The sequence below is a fragment of the Marmota marmota genome, unplaced genomic scaffold (genome assembly GCF_001458135.2).
Source record: "Marmota marmota marmota unplaced genomic scaffold, marMar, whole genome shotgun sequence".
In the NCBI taxonomy this organism is placed as follows: domain Eukaryota; kingdom Metazoa; phylum Chordata; class Mammalia; order Rodentia; family Sciuridae; genus Marmota; species Marmota marmota.
In genome coordinates this window covers 53609752-53636990 of record NW_026000005.1, presented here as the reverse complement: position 1 = coordinate 53636990, position 27239 = coordinate 53609752, and the positions used below count along the sequence as shown (strand labels likewise).

Sequence of the window (27239 nt, the reverse complement as noted above, 5' to 3'; positions counted from 1 at the left end):
GGCAGTGCCAAGGGCCCTGATTTGTGGAGCGATCCAGCTCACTGCAGGGAGCACCACACGTCTTAAGGCACACACATGTGCAAACACATACATGCATATATACAAACACAGGCATATGCACATGACCACAGCACACAACCCACATGTGAACATGCAAGAACATGTGTGTATACACAGCAACATGAATATACATAAACACAGAGCATACCAGGAACAGAGACACACCATGAACACGTGTGTATGATCACATACCTAGAAGTACACACGCACATGGACACAGAGGCATACACATACACACAGGAGCATACCTGCACACATAGGGACACACACAGCTCTCCCTTTCATGGGCAGGCTTCTCATCCTAGATGCAGTAAACCCAGGACCTGCTCTGAGCGTGCACTGAGGCTGAAGGTCACAGGTGCACTTCTCTCTGACCTCTCTGGGATGAGGTAAGCCTCTACCCAAGGTGCTATGGCCTGAAACATGCCTTCCATGCCCTGGGCTGCTTGAGGGCTTCCTATGGGTGCCTCCGGCGTCACCCACCTCTCCGGGCTCGTGCTCTGTGGGGGGTCCCCGGCTCTCCTCCCTTCCAGGTCTCACTGGCTGCACAGGTACACAGGGCCTGCATGCTGAAACACGCTCCCCAGCGTCCTGAACCCATCTGTCCACTGGGATGGGCTAAACAGTGCCCAATCCACTCTTCCTCAAGGTGTCCAGACCCTGCTCTGTGTTTTTCGGCAGGGAGGAATAAGTCCTGCATGGGTGACGGCCTCCCCTTGGAGAGGGCCTTCTGCTATGAGGGCCTCAGGGTCTGGAACTCACAGTAGCTACACCTTCCCTGCCATCAGCTGGGGGAAAGCCAAGGGGCACCCAGGGTAACAGAGCCGTCAGAGAAGGCAAGTGGACGCTGGGCTACAAGCACTGAAAGACACCCAGGCAGCCTGCACAGTATACCTATGGCAGGGCTCTGCAAGCTCTCACCCATGACAAAGGGACAACGACAGGATGTACCACATGGGTGTTTATGGACTACGTGAAGCACTGGGCACAGGGGCCTGCTTGCCATGGCACTCTCTCTGATGGCAATGGCTGTGCCTTCTCTATCAGCTGGCATGCTAACTATGTCGAAGCTGGAACCGTCCCTCCCCCACCCTTTCTCCCAGGCTATGGCTGTGCCTGATTGCCACCTCCTTTGCTGCATGCCTTCAGAGGGCCTTCCCACTGCCAAGCAGGCTCTGCCTGCGACCCGAGCTCAGGGACACTGGGGCTGTGCTTGCTGTGCACTCAAATTCTCACCCAAAGGGGTGCTTCTCTGATCTGGAACCTGCCGTAATGTCAGGCATACAAAAGGTACTCCCCGCCCACTGACTGGTCACAGGCATGTGACCCACAACATCTCACAGGGTCCCCGAGTCCAAGGGAGCTGTTCGCACTGACCCAGCAGTGCTGAGACAGGGAGGACTGCAGCCGTGCCTGGCACTCAGACCCTGCACAGGGAGTGCGAAGGCCACCGCCAGGTCGCAGGGCAGTGTCACCAAGGCTGCAGTGCAACATTCGCCTGAGGGCAGGAGGAGTCTTCCAGAAGGCAGGAGGGTCCTCAGGCCACGTCCCACAATGACTAAGAGTCAGAGCTCTCAGCCCCCAGGGCCCTTCCCACTCAGCACCCTCCATGCCCTACATCCTGTCTCAAGAGGAAGCTGTTGGAGTAGGTCAAAGAGTGGTTTTCAGCACGACTACCACCAGCAATGTGCGCAAATGCTCCTTCTGTCCCACTCCACAAGTGACAAGTTGCTTCAGGATGAGGATCCCGCCTGGCCCTGGGTGCAGTACCCCTGGCCAGGTCCCTCCAGGCAAGCAGAAGTCCCTATCAACAGAGTGCTCTGCTTGCCAGCCTCCTATACAAGCCCTGGGGTCCTCAGCCTGAATGAGCAGGGTCTGTGTCTGAACCTAGTCTAGCTGTGACCTGTGTCAGCAGAGCCACCCTGGGGCCACAATGTGTCCTGAGGCTGGGAAGCAACAGGTGTCATTCCTTTAGAATCCCACAGAAGCCTGAACAAGGACCCCTTCTGGTTGCGAGGACCCCTTCTGGTTACATGCCAGCAACCGCAACTGCAGTGACAAGGCACTTACATGTGCCTCCGATGGAAGTCCAGGATCTTCTCGAGGCAGCACTCCTGGCTAGGCAAGTACTCGTGGGCCTTGAGGTGTTCTCGATCCAGGGTTTCATCGTAATCTCCTATTTCCGCTGAGATGAGACGATAGAAGTCAGTTGTTCAGATTATGAAATAAAGTAACAGACAAGCATTTGTACGTGCACATGCACAAACCAACAGTAAGAAAACCCACCCTAAGTCTGTAGTAAAATAATATATTCCTGTTTTTTTTCCCCCTGGTATCGGGGATTGAACCCGGAGATGCTTTACCACTGAGGTACATCCCCAGTTCTTTTTTTTTTTTTTAATTTTATTTTAGTTGTTGATGGACCTTTATTTTATTCATTTATTCACATGCAGTGCTGAGGATCGAACCAGTGCCTCACACATGCTAGGCAAGTGCTCTGCCACTGAGCCCCAGCCCCATCCCCAGGTCTTTTTTATTTTGAGACAAGGTCTTGCTAAGTTGCTGAGGCAGCCCTCCAACTTGCCATTCTCCCATCTCGGCATTCTGAGTCATTGGGAACACAGGCGTGTGCCATTTTGCCTGGCAAAATGATATATTCCTAAAAAAAAAACAAAATTTGTACCTTAGTTTTCCAAATATTTTATGTTGTCCAACTAAGAGGGCAGGTGGAAGAAATTTTTCCTGACTCCTAAAGAGCAAAGATTGGTGAAGGGTTTCAAAGAGGCTAATCATGAGCCCCGAGTCTGTGTGCTCACTATTTTTTACACCACACTTCATAAGTAAACTGTCTCATGGCCATTGTGACCAGGTTAATGTATGTTATTTGTTTCAAGATGATGTATTTTAAATCACTTTTTCCTGAAGGGCTTCTCAAATTTCCTAAGAAATAATGTCTGTGATTTCATGTTACTTTAAGACCATAAATGTTTTTTTTTAATATTTATTTTTTAGTTTTCATGGACACAACATCTTTATTTTATTTTTATGTGGTGCTGAGGATCGAACCCAGTGCCCCGCGCATGCCACGCGAATGCGCTACCACTTGAGCCACATCCCCAGCCCCCATAAATGTCTTTGGATGCAGTATTACATTCAATCATTTCAAGCAATACATGCTTCTGAAATGTTCTAAAACAATCCTGAATTCACAGGAAGGTTGCGAGCACAGCACCAACTGCCCACCTGGAGCCAATGGAGAGTGAACCATCCACACTGTGCCCATCCACGATGCCAGTGGGGACATTCTGACTCACAGCACAGTGCGGCCAGAGTGTCAGCTAGCTGCCTCTCCTAAGTGCAGGCCCATCTCTACAGCAGCAGCCCTGGTTCAGAGCACCCTGCTACAAGGCAGCACCCCTGGGAACACTGCGGTGGGCCACTGCTGACTCTGGCAGCCCAGCCAGACCACACAGAGCCCTCTACAAGTGCTTCTAGCCAGCAGCCAGGAGGAAGCACCCAAGTGCTGCCTGTCAAACAGGGTCTCTGGCCCCACTGAAAAACTCAGACTCAGTTTGAGATTCCCTTTGAGAGTGTGTCGTGGAGTCCACAGTACAGGACGGCCAGCCCCAGCAGGGCATGTGTGCCTGAGGAAGGGTGGGGACTGCAGATAGCCCCGCACTTACTGACCCCACAGTTCTTGCAGCCACACATGCCAACCGTCCTGCACTCACAGCTCAGAGACACACGCGTGTGAGGCCGCGGTGCTCCAGGGGGCAGCAGTGTGGGCACGCCCTCTCCAGCTGACAGGTGGCTCTGGGGCCTTGTGGCCCATGTCTGCTTCTCAGGACCTCCTCCCACTGCTAAGGGACCCACCACCCTTCACACACCTTGCCTATCTCTTGCTGGTAGGGGACACGGTGGAAAGGCCTGCTTTCTCCTCCACCATTAATGCTTCACTCCTCCCAGAGGACTGTGGCTGGCTCCCAGGAGGCCCCTCTCTGGGTGTGCTGAGAATCTGGTTGATGGTCTAGATCTAGACTGAAGGCACACTGTTAAAATGCACAAAGCCATAGGTGAGAGGAGACTCAAGAAGGACTGTGGGTACAGAGTTTGGCCTCCAGCCTCGAGGTGGAGACATCTGTTAGGATGTCTTCACAGAAGGTGACCCTTGGCCACCGAGAATGAGACTCATGGGCTGGGGCTGTAGCTCAGTGGTAGAGCACTTGCCTGGGCACATGTGAGGCACTGGTTTGATCCTTAGCACCACATAAAAATAAATGAATAAATAAAGATATTGTGCCCATTTACCACTAAAAAAAAAAAAAAAAAAAAAAAAGAATGTGACTCAGAAGGCTGAGGCAGGTGTCTGAGGCCAGCCTTGGCAATTTAGCTAGACTCTGTCTGAAAATTAAAAAATAAAAAAGGCCTGAAGATATATCTCAGTGGTATAGTGCTTGCCTAGCCCAGGGGAGGCCAATGGTGAACACAAATTCCTCAGCACTGCAAACAAATAAGAAAAAAAAGAATAAAATCAAGGTGAATACTTCATTCTTTGAGGTGATTATGCATGTGCACCAGCAACTAACTGTGGCTCGTCCTTAGTGTGGTGCCTAAGACCCAGCCGGTACCAGCTCCCGGGGAGTGGGGAGTCAGAGACACTGACCCTGCAGGAGATGGGATGTGAGCAGGGCCGCTGTGGTGGCAGTGCAGGCCAAGCGCTCTTCCTGGAGGTCTCTCTTGAGTTGCAAGGCAAACAAGTACCTAGAAGGGAATTCAAGACCAGAGAGGTCAGCTCCAAATGTCCTCTGTCGGCAGGAAAGCAAAGAGGCCCCAGAAGCAGCAGTAACCAGCAGGGAGCAAAATGCAGGGCCCCCATGAAACAGGCAGGTCACAAAAGGCCTTATGGCAACAGGTGGCCCCAACCAAAGGTCAGATGACAGATGGGTTCAGTAGACTGAACACAGCTCAGAGAGCACACACAGGCAAAGCCATGCAAAAAGGAACCATCCCCTCCAGGCATACCACAGACCCACAACCACACTGTGTGCAGCAGTGCCTCCAGCTAGGAGGTCCACAAACTCATGGTATAAAACTGTACTCAGTCTTGGGTGAAATACCAGAAATATACAATTAAGACACAGCTTAAAACTATGACTGGGAAAATCTTTAATAGACTGATAATATCTGTCTCAGCTAGAATCTGAGAAACAGGCACTGTGAAATACAACTGATGATAATGTGAACAGAGAAAGCAGTTGGAAAATATTTCCATATTCACTTGTTGGGTAATGACAGCATGTGTTAAGTTCCAGGTCCTGGTCTCAGAGCGCGAATGCAATGGTGAACACTAATTCCCTCCCCTCCCTGGAATTCGCAATGCAAATAGTGCAAGCCATTAAAATTTACTACATTCTCTTGCAATTTACGATTTGCTGCCTTTTAAACTCAGTAGTTCCACTCCTACAAAATTTTTCTAGAGTGATATTCTTGGAGTTCAAAAATGACAGCTGTTTGCAGCATTTCGTCAGAGAGAAACTGGAATATGAGAATGACTGAGTGAATCCAGGCACAGCCTGCGGGCTCAGGCGGAAGGTCGGCCGCAGCTGCCTGTCTGCCACGACGGCCGCGTGAGACGGCACTTCCCCGGGTCTTGCCACTCGTCAGGAAGACTCCTGCTCAAGCACTGGCACTTACCTGGAGAGTGGGGTCTGTGAGCAGGGACAGAGAACTTTTGCTTTTTATTCTACATACTGTGATGTGAAAAAGTTTTTCTTTTGTCAAAACCATGTACTTTTTAATAAATAAAAAAAAGGACTGACTGCTTAAAAATGAGGCAAAAGGAAGCAAAGGTCAAACTGACTCCCGGGTCTGATTGCTAAGGTTGAGGCCAGGGTTCTAACTTGGAGAGCACTTCCTGTTACCAACAACTGTTAGGAGACCTATTTCAGAGCGAGTCCCTCCAGAGACTCAACAGGCTGCCAGCTACACTCTGTTCACTCACAGAGGCACTCCGTAGCCCTGCAGTGGGGTCTCCTCAACCTCAAAACAGAGGCGGAGGGCAAGAGCGCTCTCCCTCTCCTTGCTGTGACCGTTCCCAATTCCCAGATGTCAACATGACCTCAAGAAACCTTTCAGAGTTTCTGAGATGCTGTGGGTCCAGCCGGGACTCAGGGCAGAGAGGCGCTCTGCTGCTGCTATGACAAGGCCCCCGTCCTCTGTGACCTGCACCTGACCTGGGGCTTCAAGCTGGCTTTTAGGTCCTGCTTTAGTTCTTGCTCTTTCTGCTCTCTCTTTTTTTTAACATACAGGAGGGGAAAAAAAAAAAAAAAAAGCACAAGAAAGGAGTTGCCATCTCCTTACTGACCAGATGACTACTATTCACACTGTCTTTCAATCATTTCTGCAAAAAAGCAACCTTGAATTAAAGGGAGTAGCACAAAAGAAACGGCCTGACGCCTCTGCTCCATGCATCTGCAAGGCCTCGCAGACAGAGCTGCTCCCTAGCCCACGGGGGCTCTGGTTCATGCCAGGCCTGCTCCTGGGTCGGGGGGTGCCGGCACCACGCTGCCCTGACACAGCCTTCCAGCCTCCGTTCTCAAGTTCCCCCTGCGACCTTCCTTCTAAGCCTGCTGTACATCCAGGTCTGTGCGTGAGTCACGGTCACAGCGCTGCTTTAACTACTCTTCATTTTCTGTTTTTATGTGTGCACTAACTCATCCATTCTTGATCACTCATGGTAGAGAGATAAATACAGGACCCCATGGGCCACAGCTCCAGTGCACAGTGAGCTCTTCACCTTGTATATTCTTCTTGCAACTGACCAGGATCAGGTGGGAAGAATTTCACAGCTAGGCGAAGCACTGCATTCTTTGGTCCTATAAAAAGAAACTTTTAGATTCCACAAAAGCTGATTTTTGTATTAATTCTCTTTCCATATATTACTGTGTAACTGGGTGAGTGCTTTAAAATGGGCTGGGCTGTTCAGCGTTTTCTCCTCTGGTAGGATGGTATTAAAACATTTCCTGTGCACGAGTATGAATCCTAAGCACCAATCACACATACTGAAGAGAAATTTCAAATCTTTTATTTCCCTAAGCAGAGATTATTTTATAAATCCTTTGAAACTGCCCATTAAACTGTGGAATATATTCCTGGGTAGGAGTGTTGCTCAGTGGTACAGCACTTGCCTAGCATGCATAAGGCCCATGTTCAATCCCCAACATCATTAAAAAAATTTTTTTAAATCCCTGTTTACATTTTAGGATAAAAATGATGAAGTTCAAGTGTTAATACCATTTTAATGCAGTAGTAAAAACTTTTTTTTTGAAATCCTTATATGTATTAATGAAAGAAAATGTTACTACCACTTACTATACTGAACTAGAACTGATTTTTGTAAGGAAAAGGCATAAGATATAGCTGAACTGAATGTCTTTGTGCCACAGAAATTTAATAGTAAAACAGCATGCGATTTCCACCACAAGAGCAGCTGCTCTTTCACCCGGCGGCCGTCACCGACCACTGTCGCCAAGTCTCGGGCACTGTCTGTGACTGCACACACCAGATTTCTCCTCCACATGTGCCTACTGGTGTGTTGTAGCTAGCTGCACATGTGGTTGGATGTACAGTTGTATGTTTGCACATGCACACAATATAATAAGGAGGAGCCATTTGCTAAGACACTAGGGAACCTAAACAGCCTTCGCGCATCTGTGCAGGACAAAGTTACTTTCACACATCCTCTTGTCTTCAACTTTGTACTAGAAAAAAAATAGTTATGGTGATTCAGAAAATTAGAGACTTTATCGTATATGATATATATAAGAACTGAGGACTATTACTGTATGCCTTCATATTTAAATTTAATAAGGAAACTAACAAAAACAATTATGCTCACAATTACAGTTACGTTTATCATTATGGAACAGTATTAACATTTTATCAAAATGCTACCTATGGGCTGGGGATGTGGCTCAGTGGTAGAGCTCTTGCCTGACCTGCAAGAAGCCCTGGGTTCAATCCCCAGCACACCAAAATAAGTAAGCAAGCAAGCCAGCAAGCAAGCTACCTAAGAGAGGCACCATAGTGCATTTTCACAGCCTGTGTACAAAGTGCATGCTTACTGTTTTACATATTAGCCAAAATTTAAGATACCAAACAATATATCCTATAACTTCCAATGTGAGGTGGTCACCCAGGACCACCTGAGACAGATGTGTCATCCCACCCACCTCTCCTCTACAGCTGTAATCAAGAGCAAACAGCTTCTAAGCTCATCTGCCGTGGAGTGACACAAGTGTGTGGACACACCTGCAGCCTCGGCATTCTACAACAGGCATCTGGTGACCACAGTTAAGAGAGTTACACAAAGGACTTACTTCGTACTTGCCTAATGATGGGTTTCATAGGTTCAAGCCAGATCTAAAGAGAATTTAACAAAAGAGAAAAACTCGATTAATGATCTTCCTATTTAATAAGTGTATTTTGTATCTTGCTATAAAATACAAAAATACTTATGATTAAGAGAAATTTTTATAACACAGATATTTTGACTCTACTCCCTTTTTATAGAAACCGAATCTCGACAAACCATGGGAAGCTCAGCAATGCCTGCTTCAAGAGCGGGGGGACACTAAACTGCTGTCACACTAGTCATCTCTCCTGAGCCCAGCACTCAGTCACTGTGCACAGGACAGGCACCAGCGATCACCTCGGGGATGTGGTCAACACCACATCGCATTCTCAGACCACAACCCCCGAGAGGGCCACCGCATGAGACAGGCCCTCTGTGGCACCAGAGCAGAGACCCTCGGGCAAACCCAGCTGTGCAGGGACAGCTGAGGGCCAGACCCAGAGCTAAGCCGACAACATGCTTCCTGAACGGAGAGGCTGATGTGGGTCTCTTTATGACAGTCACATCTAAGAACACTGGGGGATCACACTGTTTAAGGTTTTGTCTCTTAAGTAAAACAAGGCAGAACCAGTTCAATTTGCTCAAAATTCACTTTCAAAATGTTTACTAGGCAGATGCATCCGAGGCTGTTGTGTAACTTGGCACACAGTGCTGTAAGCAGAGTGGGTTTAGGGAGGTGTGAATTCAGGTTTGTTAAAGACGGACATGCTCTTTATGGCTAAAGATAAAGCACTTTAATAGCACAGCGCTGATAAAAATAATGTTCCAATAATCAAACAGCTTGCCTTCATCCTTACAGAAGGTTCCAAAGGCTCTACGCACTGAGTACGTCATAAACATCCTATAACACAGTTACAGCCTGTTTCCAAAAGCAAATCAAAAGCACATACCCAGTGGGACTGGACGTTCTGAAACTCCAACCCGAAGTAGTCGCACTCGATCAGGTTCAAGCGCTTCCACACCTGCATCAGCAAGAGCTGGCCGGCACACTTGGGCTGCGGAGAGGCGAGAAGAGCCTGAGGGCCAGGGGACAGGGACGGTCTGGAAAACTGGCACAAGGCTACAGCTCTCACACGAGGCGCAGGTGGCCCTGCTGCACTTCACCTGTGTATGAGCAAGATTTACACACACCACAGAGCACACGAGTCTGCTGAGGCATCTGTGTTTATCCACTGATAGCAAAATAATAAATGTACAGCTCAAAAGTCCTTCCATTTTACATTCTTACTGTGTTTTTAGTTGTATTTCTCTGGCATATAATGATTTCTAGTTTCAGTAAACATTTCACCAAATAATTTTGACATCTGCTCAAAAGTGGAGTTCCACAGTCTCTGTTTACATAGGCTCCCAGTGAATAATTTACTATTTGACAGCATTTCACATTATGGAGAAGAACGTGAACTGTTCAAAAACAAGGTGGGGCATGTCAGCTCTCCAGAAGAAAAATAAAGTGATGTCCTACTTTATACTATTCACAAAAACAAACTGCAACGACTAAAGACTAAAATAAAACAGAGTAGACGGTTTCTATACTCCTGGGGATCGTAAATCATAAATAGGTGAAGTCTTCCTAAGCATAGCCCAACAGGAAAACCAGCAGTCTGCCTACCCAGAGCTCCTGAAAAGGAAGATGTCTAACAAAGCTATGATCTACAATCACACTAAAAAGACAAGATGGTCCTGTTTTACTCTTGGCAATCGGGTGAAGAAACACAACAGTTGTTAGGCATTTAAAAAGGTATTAAACCCCTCTGACAACAGGATCAACTACAACAGGGAGACTTCATGTGCCTGTGAGAAAACAGCCCCACACAGAGCTGGGGGTGTAAGTTAACACGACCTGGGGCGGGGGAACGTGAAAATACTTTTCAGAATTTCAAGTGTTCATTTACCTTTGCCCCAGCAACTCCACTTCCAGAATGTTCCCTACAGATATTCTCATAAACTGCACAGAGCTAATTCCATAGGACAAATTCAGCAAAGGGCTGGTGGAATAAGTGCTAGCCCAACCATACTGGAAAAGGGTGCAAGCCCAGAAGAACACGGAGCTCTCTGGGGATCATGGAGCACAGTCCTCCACACAGGCTGGCCGAGAAGAAAATCCCAGTCTGCATTCCCATGGGGTGCAGGTAACAGGACAGTTTTGACACACACACACACACACACACACACACACACACACAAACACACACACACACAGTAGAAATAACTGTGATGGCTATACACTAAATCTTTAAAGTAACCACCATTATAGCACTGAACAGAGGTGGGAGGCCAGGGGCCTCTTGTTTCTTCAAGTCTGTCATCTCTGAATGAGGAGGGACACATCATTTTTACAAAATAATATGCCAGATGGATGTGGTGGTGCCTGCCTGTGACCTCAGCTACTCTGGAGGCTGAGGCAGGAGTATCCTGAGTTCTAAGGCCAGGCTGGGCAACTCAGGGAGACCCTGTCATGAGACAAAACCAAAAAACAAACAAACAAATAAAGAACCCAAGAGTCCCATGCCAGTGAGGAAAAGGCAGATGTCCATTGCTCCCTGAAGTTTAACCCCAGATCCTGTTAGCCAGTGCTCATGCTCCTAAGAGGAGACTTCTTAGGAGGAATGAAAACCTGCAATTCCTTGTTACAAAGAATTGTAACAGTGAAAACCTCCTCAAAATGGACAGTGGGAGATGAGCTAGTGACCTTACAAATATGTTAAATCTAATTTTATTTTTGGTACTGGGGATTGAACCCAGGGTGCTCTACCACTAGCTGCACCCTTAGTCCTTTCTGTTTTGAGACAGGGTTTCACAAATTGAGAGACTGGCCAAGAACTTGCTGTCCTCCTACTTCAGGCTCCCAGGGACCCGAGATTCTTCTGGGTTGATGCCACTCTGATGCGGTGGGCATCTCAGAGGGGTACATCAGTGCTCCTAGCTCAGGAGATGCAGCCGCACCAGCCCTTTCAGATTGAGCACCAAGCCTCCAGGGTTGGCTGGCCAAGAAGAAATCATGGCGGAAACCAACTCCTCCCAGGAGAGATTGGACAGCTCAGCATTTTTTTAGGGCTGGGGATACGGCTCAGCTGGCAGAGTGCTTGCCTTGCATGCACAGGCTCTGGGTTCCATCCCTAACTCCACAAACAAACAAACAAACAAATCCGTACAGAAATTAAAGATAAGAAAAACACCGACAGCTCATGCTTCAGACAAAGGGCTAATTTCTTCAAAAAACATGGAAACGCAAGAATCCTGAGTGAAGATCTCACCTTAACTGCAATGTACAAAGCGCCCTGACGGCTGACCTTGGGAGGTCCTTGGGAGGTCCCGGGAGCTGGAGCTTGGCTGGCTGTGTCTGCTGTGGCTGCTCACCGACAGCCTTCAGGTACACACAGGGAGTGGTGAAAACAGAAGCGTGGAGGCTCCAAGAGCATAATCAGAGACCCACAGATCAAGGTTACACTGAGGTACTTTTTTTGGTCTATCATATTGGCAAAACCTGAAGGGTGGGAAACAGGTGTGCTCACATGGGGCTGGTGAAGGAAACTACGTCTTCCAGGGAGCCAAAGTCAAACACACCCTCATCCCACTACTCATGCTCTAGCAAGTACCTCACAGGTGCAAAACAATGCATACAAAGAAACACGTGTTATGCCGGGGGCGGTGGCGCACACCTGAAATCCTAGCAGCTTGGGAGGCTGAGGCAGGAGAATCATGAGTTCAAAGCTAGCCTCAGCAAAAGTGAGGCGCTAAAATGTTCTGTAGGGAACATTCTGGAAGTGGTGAGATCCTGTCTCTGAATAAAATACAAATTAGAGCTGGGGACGTGGCTCAGTGGCTGAGTACCCCTGAGTTCAATTCTCAGTACCCCCTCGGAAAAAAAAGAAAAGAAAAGAAAGAAACATGTGTTACAATAAGGGTTCTAGTAGCAAAGGATCGAACGTACTCTAACTCTACCAGTATATGACTGCCTAAAAATTACTGAAATCAGACAATGCTATTCCAGACAGAATCTTAAAAAGCCAGTCTGCTGTGTGCTAAAAGGGGAAGGATTCTTGAATATACCAAAAGAAGAAAGGAAGGGGCAGAACAGCACGTATGCCACCGTGTGTGACAGGGGCACATTGGTGAGCATGTGTGATGTGAGGGAGGGAATAAGTTGCACACAGATGTGTGTTTGGTGGAGTGTGTGTGTGCAAAGCTGGGGCATGTGCACGCACATGTATGTACACAGGCGCTCTCTGCAGGAACCACCACAAGCCAGCAGCAGCCAGGGTTCCAGAACCCAGCTGTGTGCACACCTGCTTACACTTCTCCCCTCTGTCCCGTGGCACGGACCAGACCTGTTAGGTCTGGGTAAAGGCAGGCTGCGTGCCGGAGGAGGGCTGTGGACACACCAGGTTCTGCACAGGGTGGATGAGGCAGGGCATCGACACTGGGAAGGGACCCTGGCCTGGGGGCCAGAGGCCCAGCTTTGCCCATCAGCAGGCTTTGGGGAATGAAGGCCTCCAGGAAAGGGCTGATGCCAGATCGGGGGCAGGGAGGGGACAAGCTGAGCGCAGGGAGAGAAGCCGTCAGAGTGAGAGGCCATGTCCAAAGGAGGGAAGCGCTCCTCACTGGCCAAGTCTGGGGCAGCCTGAGCATCACAGCAAGCAATGGCAGTGCCGTGGTTCAGATGTGAGGCGTCCCCAAAGCCCAGGCGTGAGGCGGGGTGAGGAGGTTCAGAGGTGCAGAGACTGGGTCAGGAGGGCCTTACCTAAGCAGTGCACTACTCCCTGACAGGGATTAGCTGGGTGGTGACCACAGGCAGGTGGGGTCTGGCTGGGGGGAGGTGGGTCCTGGAGGTGTGCCTTCGGGTGTATATTTTGTCCCTGGTCAGTGGAGCTCTCTCTCTCTCTGCTTCCTGGCTGCCAAGTGTTGATAACTGCCTTCCTCCCCCATACCCTCCACCACGACATGCTGCCTCACTTGGACGCAGAGCAATGGAGTCAGCGTCTATGGACTGAGACCTCTGAAACTCCGAGCCCAAATAACTTTTCCTCCTCCACTCTTCTTGCCGGCCTTTCGGTCACAGCAGGGAGCCAGCTGACTAAAGAGGCAGAATGAGTGGAGACCCACTGGGCAGAACAGGGACCAGAAGCCCACCTGATGTGAGAACTGGTTCCACACTAAGAGCAGAGAGGGTGCAGGGCTCCAAGGGTGCTCCCCCTGGGGAGAGGCCTGTCCAACACATCCTCACCAGGCGGCCAAAGCGGTCAGCACTAGAAATGGGACAGACTCAAACCCAGTGCCACGTAACTAGATGAATGAGAACCCAGCACCCTTCGGTGCCATCCCTGCCAAGGGTGCACAAGCTGGTCCAGGTGCCAGGAAACTGCGAAGCCAGATGGTCTCACCCAACTGCTGTGCTCCTTGTACTCATCAGCTTCCCTTTACTATAACAACATACCAGAGGCCGTTCACCTACAAGGAGAGGAGATTCATTTGGGCTCACAGATTTGTAGGTTCTGGTCTAGGGGGTGGGTGTCGCGTTGCTCAGAGCCACTGGCAAGGCAGCACTCGGGGCGGCAGTGTGTAGTGGAGCAAGCAGCTCAGCTCACGACCAGAAACAAGAAGAGCAGGAGGAAGGGGCCCGTGCTGAGCCTCCCCCTTCAAGGGCACCCCCAGGCCCAGGCCCTCTCCAGGCCCCGCCTCACACAAGTCCCGCTAGCTTCCCACACGGGGCTTTTGGGAGGCACTCAGCAATGAGGGTGGGGACATCAGGGCTGAAGGAGGCCAGGAGAGGCATGGGACCCTGTCCTGCGTCATATCGATGAAGAGCCTTCAAAGAGCCTTATGTTGGCACAAAGTGCCCTTGAGAGTGTCAGGCACAGGGCTGGCAACTCACTCTGGAGTGGCAGGGAAGAAAGAGTCTTTGGCTCTTGTTGCTTTTTTTCTTCAAGTTTTAAACTGCTTTAAAATACAGAATACAAACACTTAAAAATACAGAATCTTGGCCTCCAAAATAAATAGAACCTGTATACAAAATATTCAAATAAGTGAATTTAGAAAGGTTGAAGGATCGATCATGAAGAGCAGTTCTATTCTATAAACCACTATGCTGAACACCACATTTCACTGCTGAGACAGCTCCCCCTCCGTGACACTGGGATCTCCCTCTGTATCAACTGTCATTTCTCCCCAAGTGACCTATCAACCCAGTGCTGTTCCAAGGAAAACCCAGCAGCATGTGTCTACGGAAACTGACAAGCAGATTAAAAAACTACACAAATCCCAAAGGCCTCAAACACTGGAGAAGGACAGATCTGGTGGACTTCCACTATCAGATACCGAGATTCAGTGCCCAGCTGCAGGAAAGATGCAGCGGTTCTGACGTGAGCACAGGGGCCAATACAGGCGCACCGCTCCTGCAGAGGACAGGAAGTCGGCCCAGGAGGACGTGCTGACAAGCACGCTGGGAACAGTAGGGTCCACTACACAAGAACACGCACCCTGCCTCACACTACACGTACGTCACCCAACAACCCACGGAGGAATCCCACAACAAGGCCTGGAGAGGCAGACACTTCTGCAGCAGGACACGAGGAACGGCCACAGAAGAAAGCGCGGAGCTGGACTCCCTGGCGTTACAAACTCACGTGCGTGAAGACACTGTGCAGGTGACAAAGAGCAAGCCACACACCTGAAGACATTTGTGATGCCAAGTTCCAACAGAGGCCAGGCATGGGAGTGCCCACCTGTGACCCCACACCTTGGGAGGCTGAGGCACGTCCTCCTGTGCCGACTTCCTGTCCTCTGCGGGGGTGGGGGTGTGGGGGTGTGGGGGTGTCTGTGTCTGGCCCCTGTGCTCACGTCACAACCAGTGCATCACTGCTGCAGCTGGGCACTGAATCGTGGAAGTCCGCCAAATCTGTCCTTGTCTGATGTTCGAGGCCTGTGGGTTTGTGCAGTCTTTTAATCTGCGTCAGTTTCCAAGTTCGAGACCTGATTAACTTAGCAAGGCCATAAGCAATAAGTGAGACCTTGTCTTAAAATAAAAAATAAAAAGGGCTGGGATGTGGCTCAGTGGCAAATTGCCCCTGGGTTCAAATTCTAGTTACCCCCCCCCCAAAAAAAATCCAACAAACGTTGTATAACGAATATAAAGATCTTATAAATTACAGGAAAAGCCAGCCAGCCCATGTAAAGGCAACTGAGCAAAAAGACGTGAACACATACTTCACACAAGGGGTACTCAATGGCCAGTAAAAAGGAGAGTGAGGAGACGGCACCAGGGAGATGCATGTGGAACCCTGAGGGGACCCTGGGCGCCTCCAGGGTGCCTAACAGAACAGGTCCCACCAATGTGGCCAGATGTGGGGCCACCCAAGGCTCACACTCTGTCAATGTTAACATCCAGAGTGTGACCACACCTATACACAGATATGCCCAGCCGCTCCATCCTGGGTGGACACCCATGCTGTGGCCTAGATGTGAGGGTCCCCAACAGCTCACTGGGAGACGATGCCGCCCCTCTCAGAGGTAAAATGACTGGCTGTAAGAGTCGGGCCCCCGTCCATGGACGACTCACTCGACAGAGCTTAACTGGGTGGCAACTGGAAGAGGTGGGTCCCTGGGCATGGCTTTTGGGGTGTATGCTTTGTCCCTGGTGAGCAGGCTTCCTGATGGCCAGGTCCTGGGCCACATCCTCATTTTGGGCACAGAGGGATGGAGGGGAGAGACTGTCTACAGTCTGCAGCCTCTGAAACAGTGAGCCCAATAATCTTTTCTTCCTCTAAGTAGTTCTTGTCAGGTCTTCTGGTCACAGCAGTGGAAAAGTCGACCGCAACACCATGGAGAGGCGTGTCCAAGAATGTCCGCTCCCAGCAGTGCAAAGCTGGAACACGCTGCAATGCCCACTCAGAGCAGAAGGGAAACTGCGGCGTGTCGTTCCAATGGAGACTCCCCAGAAATGAAGACACCACTGCCACTGAGAGTTACGTTTAGGTGACGTGGAAAGCAGTATGGAGACTCCCCAGAACACCTGGAGTGAGACCACCGTCTGACTCAGCTATCCCACTCCTTGGTTTGTTCCCAAAGGACTTAAAATCAGCATACTATAGTGAAGCAGCCACATCAATGTTCAAACAGCTTAATTCATGATACCTAAGCTATGGAACAAACCTGAGTACTCCTTCAACAGATGAATGGATAAAGAAACTGTGGTACATATACACACTGGAATATTATTCAGCCTTTAAGAAGAATCAAATACGGCATTTGCCAATAAATGGATGAAACTGGAGACTATCATGCTAAGCTAATAAACCAATCCCCCAAACCAAAGGCCCAGTGTTTTCTCTGATATGCGGATGCTAATTCACAATAAGGGGTGGGGGGCTAGGGAAAAAGAGAGTTACTTTGGATTAGGAGTGAAGGGAGGGGAGGGACACTGGGTAGGAAGGATAATAGAATGGAGTGGACATTATTACCCTATGTGCACATGTAACTACGCGACCAGTGTGATTCTGCATCTTGTACAGCCAGAAGAATAAGAAGTTACACTCCATATATGTATGATGCAAAGTGCATTCTACTGTCAGGTAGAACTAATCAGAACAAATAAAAAAAGATTAAAAGAGAGATTAAACTGTAGCCACTTTTGTGGGGTGGAAACTGACGCGGCGGGCCCCTGGGAGCCCAGGCTGCTCCTCCATCCAGGTGGGGTCCAGGGTTGTAGATACACACCGAGCAGCACTCGCAAGGTGTGTGCAAGTGCTTGTGTATTCTACCTCAGTGGGAATATGACTGAAGCTGGGCGTTCTGGTGCACACCTCATGTCCTACCTACTCAGGAAGTGGAGGCAGGAGGATTTCCTGGGCAACACAGTGAGGCTCTGTCTCAAAATGAGAATGAAAATAAATGTGATCACCAGGCGGGGGGGTAAGTGTCTTTGGAGTTCATGAAAATTGATCCTCCACCTCCCACACTACAGCCTGTTAGAGTCTCTGTGCTACCAACTTCACCCCTGCTGACGGGTCCAGAACTCTCAGCTCCTCGAGGTGCGGGCTCCACTGCGGGACAGTCTGCTGGAGAAGGGTGCGGGCTGACCATCTCTCTAACCCTCACTACTGCATCAGTGTCTCTAGACAGGGTGCAGTCTGCTGAGGCCCTTCTGTGAATGGACAGAAGGCAGTGTCACCGAGATGCCCTGGAGAGGCAAGCCAGTACAACACCTACACCAAGGAGACCTCCCACGTACACAGGCCGCCTGGCACAGATTTAGCTGTCCAGGGAGGAAGCAGTAGTCCTCAGGGGACCACACCAATCTAGGCACATTTTAAACAAAACATTTTCTTTTCTCTCTCTTTTTTTAAAAATTTTTAGTTGTGTTAGGGAGATGCTGACCAAACCTAGAGAAGACCACACTACAAGAACAGGCTTCCTAGTGACCACTTGGATTTCACAGCTGGACAGTGACTGCAGCAGAGACATGCCTTTGGTCCTTTGAGTGTGCTCTCGTCTCCAAACCAGATGTGCAGCTGTCTGGCCGGAGGGTTGGCCACCCTCTGCTCCCAGTGAAGAGGAGGGGTGTTCTTGAGTGGCCAGGCCACCCTGCGGACAGAACAGGCTCTGGAGCTGCAAGCCCAGCTCGGTGGTAGGATGAGCCCGGGTTGTTTCCTGTGAGGATACATTCAGTTCTCACAGGGGCTCATGAGATCAGGTAGGGAAACTGCTCCTGCCCATGAGCTCACCCACAGGACAACATGGCATCACCAGAAAGCATCACCTGACCCCCCGAGCTGGCTCATGCCCTCCTGGGGACAGTCCCCTTAGCACTGGTCCTTGAGCATGCCAACTTCCTTCTTAAAGAGGGTGCACAAGAGGACAGGCCAACAGGGAGAATGGAGAGGCCCCCCCCCCCCAGCACGTCCGCACACAGAGGCTGGGGTGGGAGTCCATGGTGTGCAGCTGGGTAACGTGTGCAGGCCGTGGTTCAGTCCTCAGAGGACATGAAGCGCAAAGCCCACTACCTTTCTCATTACTGTGTAAGTGGCGATGCGGACTGAGCCTAGAGGCTCTCAACCACTGACCTACATCCCTGAGCCTTTTTCTTTTTTGAGATAGGGTCTCATTAAGTTGCCAAGACTGGCTTCAAACTAATGATCCTCCTGCCTCAGCCTCCCAAGTAGCTGGGATTACAGGTCCATAATGTATTTTAGAGGTGCCAAACTCTCAAAATATTTTTCAACATTACTTGCCTAAATAATTTTTAAAAAATATTTTTTATTGGATTTTGATGGACCTTTATTTTATTTACTTATTTATATGTGGTGCCGAGACTCAAACCCAGTATCACTGAGCCCCAGCCCCAGCCTTCCTAAATAATTTTTGACAGCTTCATTCCCCTTAATTTTCTTCAGAGCAGAATCTCTGTTCAGGGTCGTCAGGGATGGGTCTCAGCCCCCTTGGCAGCTGTCCTCCTCCGAGGTACGTTTTGGGCATCTATGTCAAGGACCAGATGACTGAACCCGTGGTCTGTCTCCCTGACTTCTCTCCTGTCCCACTGGCCTATGTGCCCGCTTTCACGCCAGCACCGTGCAGTCTCTGTTGCTGTGATGCTGTGGTGTCACTTGAAGTCAGGTACCGTGAGGTCGCCAGCGTTGCTTTTTCGGGTTAGAACTGTTTGGGCTACGCTGGGTCTCTTATTCTTCCAAGTGGATTTTAGGACTGTTTTCTTCTAGTTCTATGAAGAATGTCATTGGTATTTTAAGGCACTCCCTTTAACTTTTACAGGTGCCTTAGGGCCTAGACTATATGTCAACAAATGTCACGATCGACTCTCAGTGTCACTTAGTCTGTCACAAGTCCGTTTTTACCTCCTCACATCTTCCTACAAGTTTACCTTCTGTTCCTAAAAATACAGAAATTCAGCCTCAGTGGGACTGTAACACCCGTCCCATTCTCCCACAGCAGAAAAGATCAGAGGAAACAAGAAGGCCCGTGGACGGAAGCAGACAGGCTCCCTCCCGGCCAGCTGGGCACTGCCACCACTGACAGAAGCTAGAAAGGAAGAAAAGACCAGCAGTCCCCACCCGCTGCCCACTGTACTGCCCAGCCTCCTGGGTCAGAAGTAGGTTCAAGTATGGGCTGGGGAAGAAGCAAAGAGCATAGCATACAAAACTCAGGTTAACAAAAAACAACTTTTTGTTAAATATTTCCATTTTTTTAGTTGGTCATGGCACTGAAGGGCTTCTGCAAGTTCAGACATAAAGCATCCTGTTAAAAGCTGACACCCACAATAGCGCCATTACAGACTGTGTCCAGATGGAACTGGCCACGGAGCCTGGCCAACAAAGTGCTCCTTTATCCTTTGTCTTAAGAGTGCTGTGGGAAAATTCTTCTGAAAACAGCCTGATTTTGTCCTTTGGCTTGTTTATTTCATGTGCCCATTTATAGTTCATGTGCCAAGTGGCAGCTCCTTCACCTCCCCTCACAGACTTTGCATCTGTACTGTTAGCTTCCCTACACAAGATTTCCCTTGTCTAAAAATCAGATCGACCCAACCGGCTTTTGAATATACTGTATAAGGAAAAGAATGTCAATACGGTGGGACTGTAATACCCGTCCCATACTCCCACAGCAGAAAAGATCAGAGGAAACAAGAAGGCCTGTGGACGGAAGCAGACAGGCTCCCTCCCGGCCAGCTGGGCACTGCCACCACTGACAGAAGCTAGAAAGGAAGAAAAGACCAGCAGTCCCCACCCGCTGCCCACTGTACTGCCCAGCCTCCCGGGTCAGAACTAGGTAACTATAGCCACATTCATTCTGGATTCTTGGAAAGGTCACCAACATTGGTGGCAGGCAATCTCTCTCTCATTCTGGTGCACTTTCGACACAGTTCTCGCTGGTCCTAAGATACCAAGCTCTGCTCCAGTCTGCACCAAGGGCCAAGGACTGGTGCTGGCTGTGGAGCAGGAAGGTATGAAGGGCTACGTCTGCTTCTGGGAAGGGACTGGGTGACACAGAGGAAGAGGGATCTGCTCTTAGACTGAGAGACCAACTGGCACAAGTCATCTCCACGACGACGACGAGACAAGGCAAACCCGAGACTGCCTGTCCAGGATCCACCGGTACACCCTTCTTCTTTCAACAACAGTTTCTCTTAAAACCACCCACAGAAACAACGCCACTTAAAATTCCTAAATTGGAATCTATTCATTTATTTATGCCTTTCCATCCCAAATCCAAGTTTCCTGGCCTTGCTTGGTGATATAGACCAGGGCCATGCAGACACTCCTCTTCAGCCAGCTGGCCTGCTGGTGAGGGCACCAGGGAGGAAATGCCACAAGAGGAGGCTTCTCCCGGTTTCTGGGGCTCCTGGCACTCCGGTCAGCTGTGTGAGGAGAGGTGCTGGTCCCCCACAGCTGTTCCCACAATATCTCAGTGGACTCTTCTGAGCCTCGCCTTGGGGCAGCTCTCGGCATCTCTCCCACACCCGCATTCGTTAGCACCTCCCTTCAACCCTTAGCAGCTAATCTGGTTACAGGTCACGGGTTATTAAGTTTCCCAGTTCAAATTACTGGTGGTTACAGGACTTTAAAAGCTTCAATGAGCACATTCTGGAACACACCATAGACTATACAGCCTTCACACCTTTAGCTTGGAAAGAGAGGCTCCAATGTAAGAAAGAAGCACCCAAGGTGCAGAGAGTCCTGTCCTGCGCTGTCACAGTGCAGCCGCAGCTCAGGGAGCTGACGCCTGGCATAACTGAGGAGGCTTGGTGCAGAGGAGCAGCAGCCAACGGGAGGCTTCAGGCAGCTGTGTGGCCAGCTCCCTGCCTGTACTCCAGACTCCTCGGCAGGAGAGAACCTTGCCTGCCAGAGGCACTCCCACTGGAGAGAGTAGGCCTGCGAGCCTGTGATGAGCTTCCTAGAGGGGGAGTCAGGGTGCAGGGGGCTGAGACACCGTGGAGACCACTGTGAGCTGTTCTCCCATTAGCAAGAGACCACTGAAAATCTCCCCACCCAAGCAAGGGCACATCAAAAAGGACACTCCCATGTGATGGAGGCCCAGTGTCACCACAGCCGTCTTCCCTACGCACACAGGCACATGTATGTCAGGTGCCAGCAGCTGAAAAGCAACCTGTCATGAGCTGATATGCTTGGTTGATATGTGGCTTTTCTTTCTTTTTTTTTTTTAATTGGTAGACCTTTATTTATTTATACATGGTGCTGAGAATCGAACCCACGGCCTCACACATGCCAGGCAATTGCACTACCTCTGAGCCCAGCCCCAGCCCAATATGTGACTTTTCTTCGTTCTTATCTTTCATTTGGCATCAAGGAAAAGCAAGCCAAAAGGGCAGCTTAGCTTGGAAGTGAAACCTCTAAGGTAGCTGGCCTCTCGGGGAACTCCTGTCTTTCTTCCTTACCTGCCACGACTTGTGTGCACTTGTGAAAGCTCTTACACAGAAAGGGAACCTGTCCACCAGCACGGCCTGGCACTGGGAGCAGTCATTCTCAGAAGGGAAGCCTGCGGCACAATCACCCCATGGTCTTTAAGGAAGACCAACACTGGAACACTGTTTGCAGAACTATCCAGGGATTAAGTGGGCAGACCGTAAGCCAAACCCTAACTGCAGACTCCTCCCTGAAGAGCAGAGAAGGCAGCCGAAAACACACCTGGAAAGTCACCGGCACAGAGGACCAACCTGGGCGGGTACCAGCAGTGTGGAAAGATAAGTGGACACATTCTTTCACATACAGAAGCAATGGAAGAGACTCCCAACGTGTCTAAAAGGAATTCCAGGAAAGGGGGCGACACTGGGGACTGACAACCGTGAACACGCGGAGGGGCCTATTTTAGAAGAAGTGCAAGCTGCTGTATCCCCAGTCGCCTGCTGGAATCATTCAGAATCAAAAAGGAGAACAAGAAACAGAAAGCAAGCTCCATTTTCAACAGAACAAGGAAACTCCTCTAAATCCTGAATCCAAAACTAGGGGAGGCCACATGTAGAGAGAGAGCAAGGCAGGTGGGGACAGGGACCCAAGCAAGACACCAGGAGCAAGGTCTCAAGGCCCCTGAGGAACATGCATGAAGGGAAAAGGTGCCTCCTGGCCGGGGGGAGAACAGGACAGAGGGCATCCGCCAGGGCAACAGGGGCCCGGCTTGGCTGGAGAGGCAGCAGCCACCCGAGGAGGGGGGACAGACCAACACCCACAGGCTCTAGGCGGTTAAAACCCGCCAGTCTTGCTGGGGGTGGGGGGGCCTCCCTGCAACAGCCAACTCACCACCAGCAGCCCGCCTGCTCAGAGACAGTGCACACCTTGCTCCCTCGGAGGCTGAGGCAGGAGGGCTGCAAGCTTGAGGCCGGCCTGGGAAACCTAGGGAGACCCTGTCTCAAGACAAAAAAAACAGAAGGACTGGGGATGTGGCTCAGTGGTAGAGTGCCCCTGGGATAAGTCCCTAGGAGGCAAAGCAGAACAAGCACCGTGGATACCCAACACCACCCAAGACAGTAGGAAGAAACAGGGAACACTAATGTCAGATGAACATTCAGCAGAAAACGCCGCCTACTGGGGCTGGAGACGGGACCAAGCTTCCCCTTGAGATCAGAAACAGCGCACTGCTCTCCCTCCATTGGCGACCACAGCGAGGGACTTTTTAGGCACTCTTCACTGAGCTGCATGCAGACAGGACTAGTTGTCCTCCTACCTTAGTCTCCCGAGTCGCAGAGATCCCTGGTGGGTACCGCCTGACACACGTTTTTTATTCCGATGAAGACCAATTCATCTTTCTTTGTCACTTCAGATTTTGGTGTTACATCTGTGATACTATAATCTAACAGTGATCTAACCTGAGGTCATGAGATACACCCGGTTCCCTCAAGAGTCTTAAGCTTTAACTGACACTGGGCCAACACCTGGAGCAGCCTCTGTGCATGGTGCACAGCAGGGTCCACACTGGCTCTGGGTGTGAGCCCATCCTCCTCTCGGCACCCGACTGTCTCATCAACACTCTTCCTGAGAATGCTGGCTGGCACCAGCATGCCTGCTATCTGTGCACCCTCAGTCATTCCCACCTGTCGGGCCTACATGGCCCTCCTGAGGCCCGCCCCGTGCTGCCTGGACTGCACGGTTCTGCAGCAGGTTCTGATAGGAGAAGCATGGGTCTCCCAACTTCCTTCTTTTAAGACCATTTGAATACTAGATTTTGGCTATCTCATCCACCTCCTTATAAATTAACATCCTTATAAATTAAGGTCAACTTATCAACTTCTGAAAAAAAAAGCCAGTTGTGGTTTTAGTGGTGACCATGTTGAATGTGTAAATCAGTTTGGGAGTATGACCTTCTAAAGTCTATCAAGTTTTCTGATCCACGAACCCTGTCTTTCTACTTATGTACACTGTGTTAATCAGCTGTATGTCACTGTGATCAAAATGCCCCAAAAGATCAACTGAAAGTTAGAGAAGTGTACTTTGGGGTCATGGTTTCAGAGGGTCAGTTCATGGCCGGCTGACTTCTTCTTCTTCTTCTTGCCCAAGGTGAAGCTCATCATGGTGGAAGGGTATGGCAGAAAAAGCTACCCAGGGGCTGGGCTGTGGCTCAATGGCACAGCACTTGTCTGGCAGGCACACATGAGGCACTGGGTTCCAACCTCACCACATGAAAAAAGATAATAAAGGTATCATGTCCATCTACAACTAAAAGAAAGAGCTGTTCGGTTCACGGTGACTGGGAAGCAGAGGGGGGGAGGAACTAGGGGGTAAGACATGATCCCCAGGGGCTACCACTGTGGCTCAGTGGTAGAGTGCTTGCCTCGAAAATGTAAGGCACTGGGTTTGATTCTCAGCACCACATATAAATAAATAAATAAATAAATATCCATCAACAACCAAAAAAAAAAAAAAAAGAGAGAGAGAGAGATGATCTCCAAAGTCTCCCCCCAGTGACCTCGTTTCCTCAAGCCAAGCCCCATCTGCCTACAGATACTACCCACTTGGTCCATTCAGATTAGGTTCAGACAGAAGGTTCAGAGCAGCTGGCAACAGAAAAATCGCCTGGGCATACTAGGTATACTGCCAGCAGATGAAGCAAGGAACCTGGCTCTGACAGAATGGATGTTTGAATTTAGGCCCAAAAGGCACAAAGTGAGGTTAAAAAAAAAAAGAGACATTTCACAAGAGGAAAGCAGTGCTCTATCTGCATCAAGAAGAAACAGTTATAAAGATCTCTGGACCAATTAGTATAGTGTTGACATTCTTAAAATAAAAACTACGGGAGGTGAAAAGAAAAACAGATAAAAACACATTCATAAGAGGAAGCTTAGGACTCATGTAACTAAATGAGTAAAGTAGTTCATGTGTGAACATACACAGGGTATAGACAAGGATACAAAATACCTCCAAGGTCAAGGGCATGATGTGAGCAAAAAGGGAGTGTTACTTCTCCTTCCCTTTTTTTTTTAATGTTTGCAGTGCTGGGGATTAAACCCAGGGCCTCATGCATGCTAAGAAAGTGCTCTGCCACTGAGTTACACCCCAGCCCTTTTTAAAGAATTTTTAAAATTTTGAAACAAGGTGTCACTAAGTTGCTGAGGCGGCCTTGAACTTCTGACCCTTCGGCCTCAGCCTCCTCAGTAGCTGGGATTATAGGTGTGCACCAGTGCTTGACAACCATAATCACACTTAAAGCAGGTTGCTAGTATTTTACATGTTTTTAAACAGCATACTAAAGTGACATGGCTACATCAATATTCGCAGCAGCTCAATTCACAGTAGCTAAACTGTGGAACCAACCTAGATGCCCTTCAATAGATGAATGGATAAAGAAAATGTGGAGTATGTATATGTGTGTATACACACACACACACACACACACATACAATGGAATATTACTCAGTAATAAAAGAGAATAAAATCATGGCATTTGCAGGTAAATGGATGGAGTTGGAGAATTTTATGCCAAGCAAAGCAAGCGAATCCAAAAAAACCAGGGGCTGAATGTTCTCCCTGGTGGATGCTGATCCATGAAGGGGGAGGAGGCAGAGGAAGAATGGAGGGACTTTGGATTGGGCAAAGGGGAGGGTGGGGGAGAGCTGGGGTATGGAGGTAGGAAAAATGGTGGAATGAGGACATCATTATCCTAGATACATGTGTGATTGTACAAATGGGACTCTATATCGTGTACCACCACAGAAATGAAAAGTCGTGCTCCATTTGTGTACAATGAAACAAAATGCCTTCTTCTGTCATGCATAACTAATTAGAACAATTTTTAAAAAGCTGTAAGACTGATACTATTATTATCATTTATTTTCGACACTAGGGATTGAACCCAAGGGTGCTTTACCACTGGGCTAGACCCCAGCCCTTTTGATTTTTTACTTTGAGACCAGGTCTCTGAGTTGCTTAGGGCCTCACTAAGTTGCTGAGGCTGGCCTTGAACTTGTACTGTCTTGCCTCAGCCTCCTAAGTCACTGCAACTGGCAAGACTGACATTATTTAAGCTGGAACAAATAACTGTAAAGCTGAGCATCCTCGATTTTATATGAGTTTGCTTTAAAAGAGCTTGCCGAGTGTTTTTGGCATGATGTTCCAGCATTTTTTCTAAAAGAATAGTAATGTCCATTGCCTTAAAGTCACTTCTTAGTTGACCTAATTGAAAACTGCTGTAAAACAAAAGATGTAGCATTTATTCTGCGACTGTGTTAGCTTTTTTTTGTTGCTGTGACCAAAATACCTGACACAAACAAAGGAGGAGAGGTCATTTTGGCTCCTGGTTTCAGAGGTGTGGGCTCCCACTGGCCGGCTACACTGCCTTGGTCCTGAGGGCCTTGGTGTGGAGGTGAGGCAGACATGGGGGTGACTGGTGGAGGAGTGCTTCTCAACTGGTGGCAGCTGGGGAGCAGAGAGAGGAAGGGCAGGGAGGAAACACCCTCCCAGGCACACCCTGGACCTCTTTCTCAAGCTGAGCACCACCTGCTACGTTTTCCACCACCTTTCAATAATCCATTCAGATTAGGAGTCTATCAGACGGATTAAGACACTGATAAGGTCAAAGTCCTCAAGACCCAATCATTTCCTAAGCGTCCCCTCTCTGAACACATGAGACTTTGGGGCCACATTACAGACTCTGACCACACAGCTACAAACATCCGCCCCCACGTTTCAATATCAACACATGCAGAAATTGTTCTGATGTATTTTTAATAAGGACCAAACAAATCCAAGTGTAATTATGAGGACACTAAGTTATGAATATCTAAAATTAGAAGATAAAGAAAAAATGTGCTCTTCATAATCAGGAACACTGTTTATTCTAGAAGATACCTGAGATTCTCCCAAGGCTTATGACACAGGTCTGGTCACTGGAGTCCCAGGCAGGTATTTAAGATTGTGGCCTGAAGAGGAAGGAATGTCTTCTGGATTTTCAATGAATCTGGGACTTGAAGTAGGTCTCGGTTTTCCTCTCCGCCACAGTGGAAAGAGGCTATTCAACAGCACACACAGGGCACTGCCCATGTGTGCAGGACAGCCAGCCCTCCTTCATGACCACTAGAGGTGCCCACAGGCGTTTTTCATGTTTCTCCTTATTGATGAGTCAAAGTTTCTAAAAGCAAAAGTCCATGATTACTGTACCCAGGAGCTGAGGTCCGATGACAGTCTTGAGGAGCCACCTCCTCATCCAAGCAGCAGAATGCTCCTGACAAGGTGTTGCACCTCAGAGGTCGCAATGACAGCTTCACGGAAGGGGATGGGGGTGCTCCTCACGTGTGTGCCACAGCAGGCTCCACAGG

The 27239-nt window shown here is 49.3% G+C and overlaps 1 protein-coding gene and 1 non-coding gene across 2 annotated transcripts in view; one reads left to right on the top strand and one right to left on the bottom strand.

The window, feature by feature from the left end:
* The window catches only part of Farp2 (FERM, ARH/RhoGEF and pleckstrin domain protein 2), an 81401-nt gene that overhangs the window by 43823 nt on the left and 10339 nt on the right, over window positions 1–27239 (bottom strand). The window contains exons 2-6 of the mRNA XM_015481688.2: window positions 9364–9468; window positions 8439–8481; window positions 6857–6935; window positions 4724–4821; window positions 2131–2245 (exon numbers count right to left, since the gene is read on the bottom strand). Coding sequence (XP_015337174.2) covers window positions 2131–2245; window positions 4724–4821; window positions 6857–6935; window positions 8439–8481; window positions 9364–9468 — 440 coding nt within the window. The remainder of the gene's footprint in view (window positions 1–2130; window positions 2246–4723; window positions 4822–6856; window positions 6936–8438; window positions 8482–9363; window positions 9469–27239) is intronic.
* Window positions 8022–8094, top strand: Trnav-gac. The gene has a single exon. It is a non-coding gene; the product is annotated as a tRNA-Val (tRNA).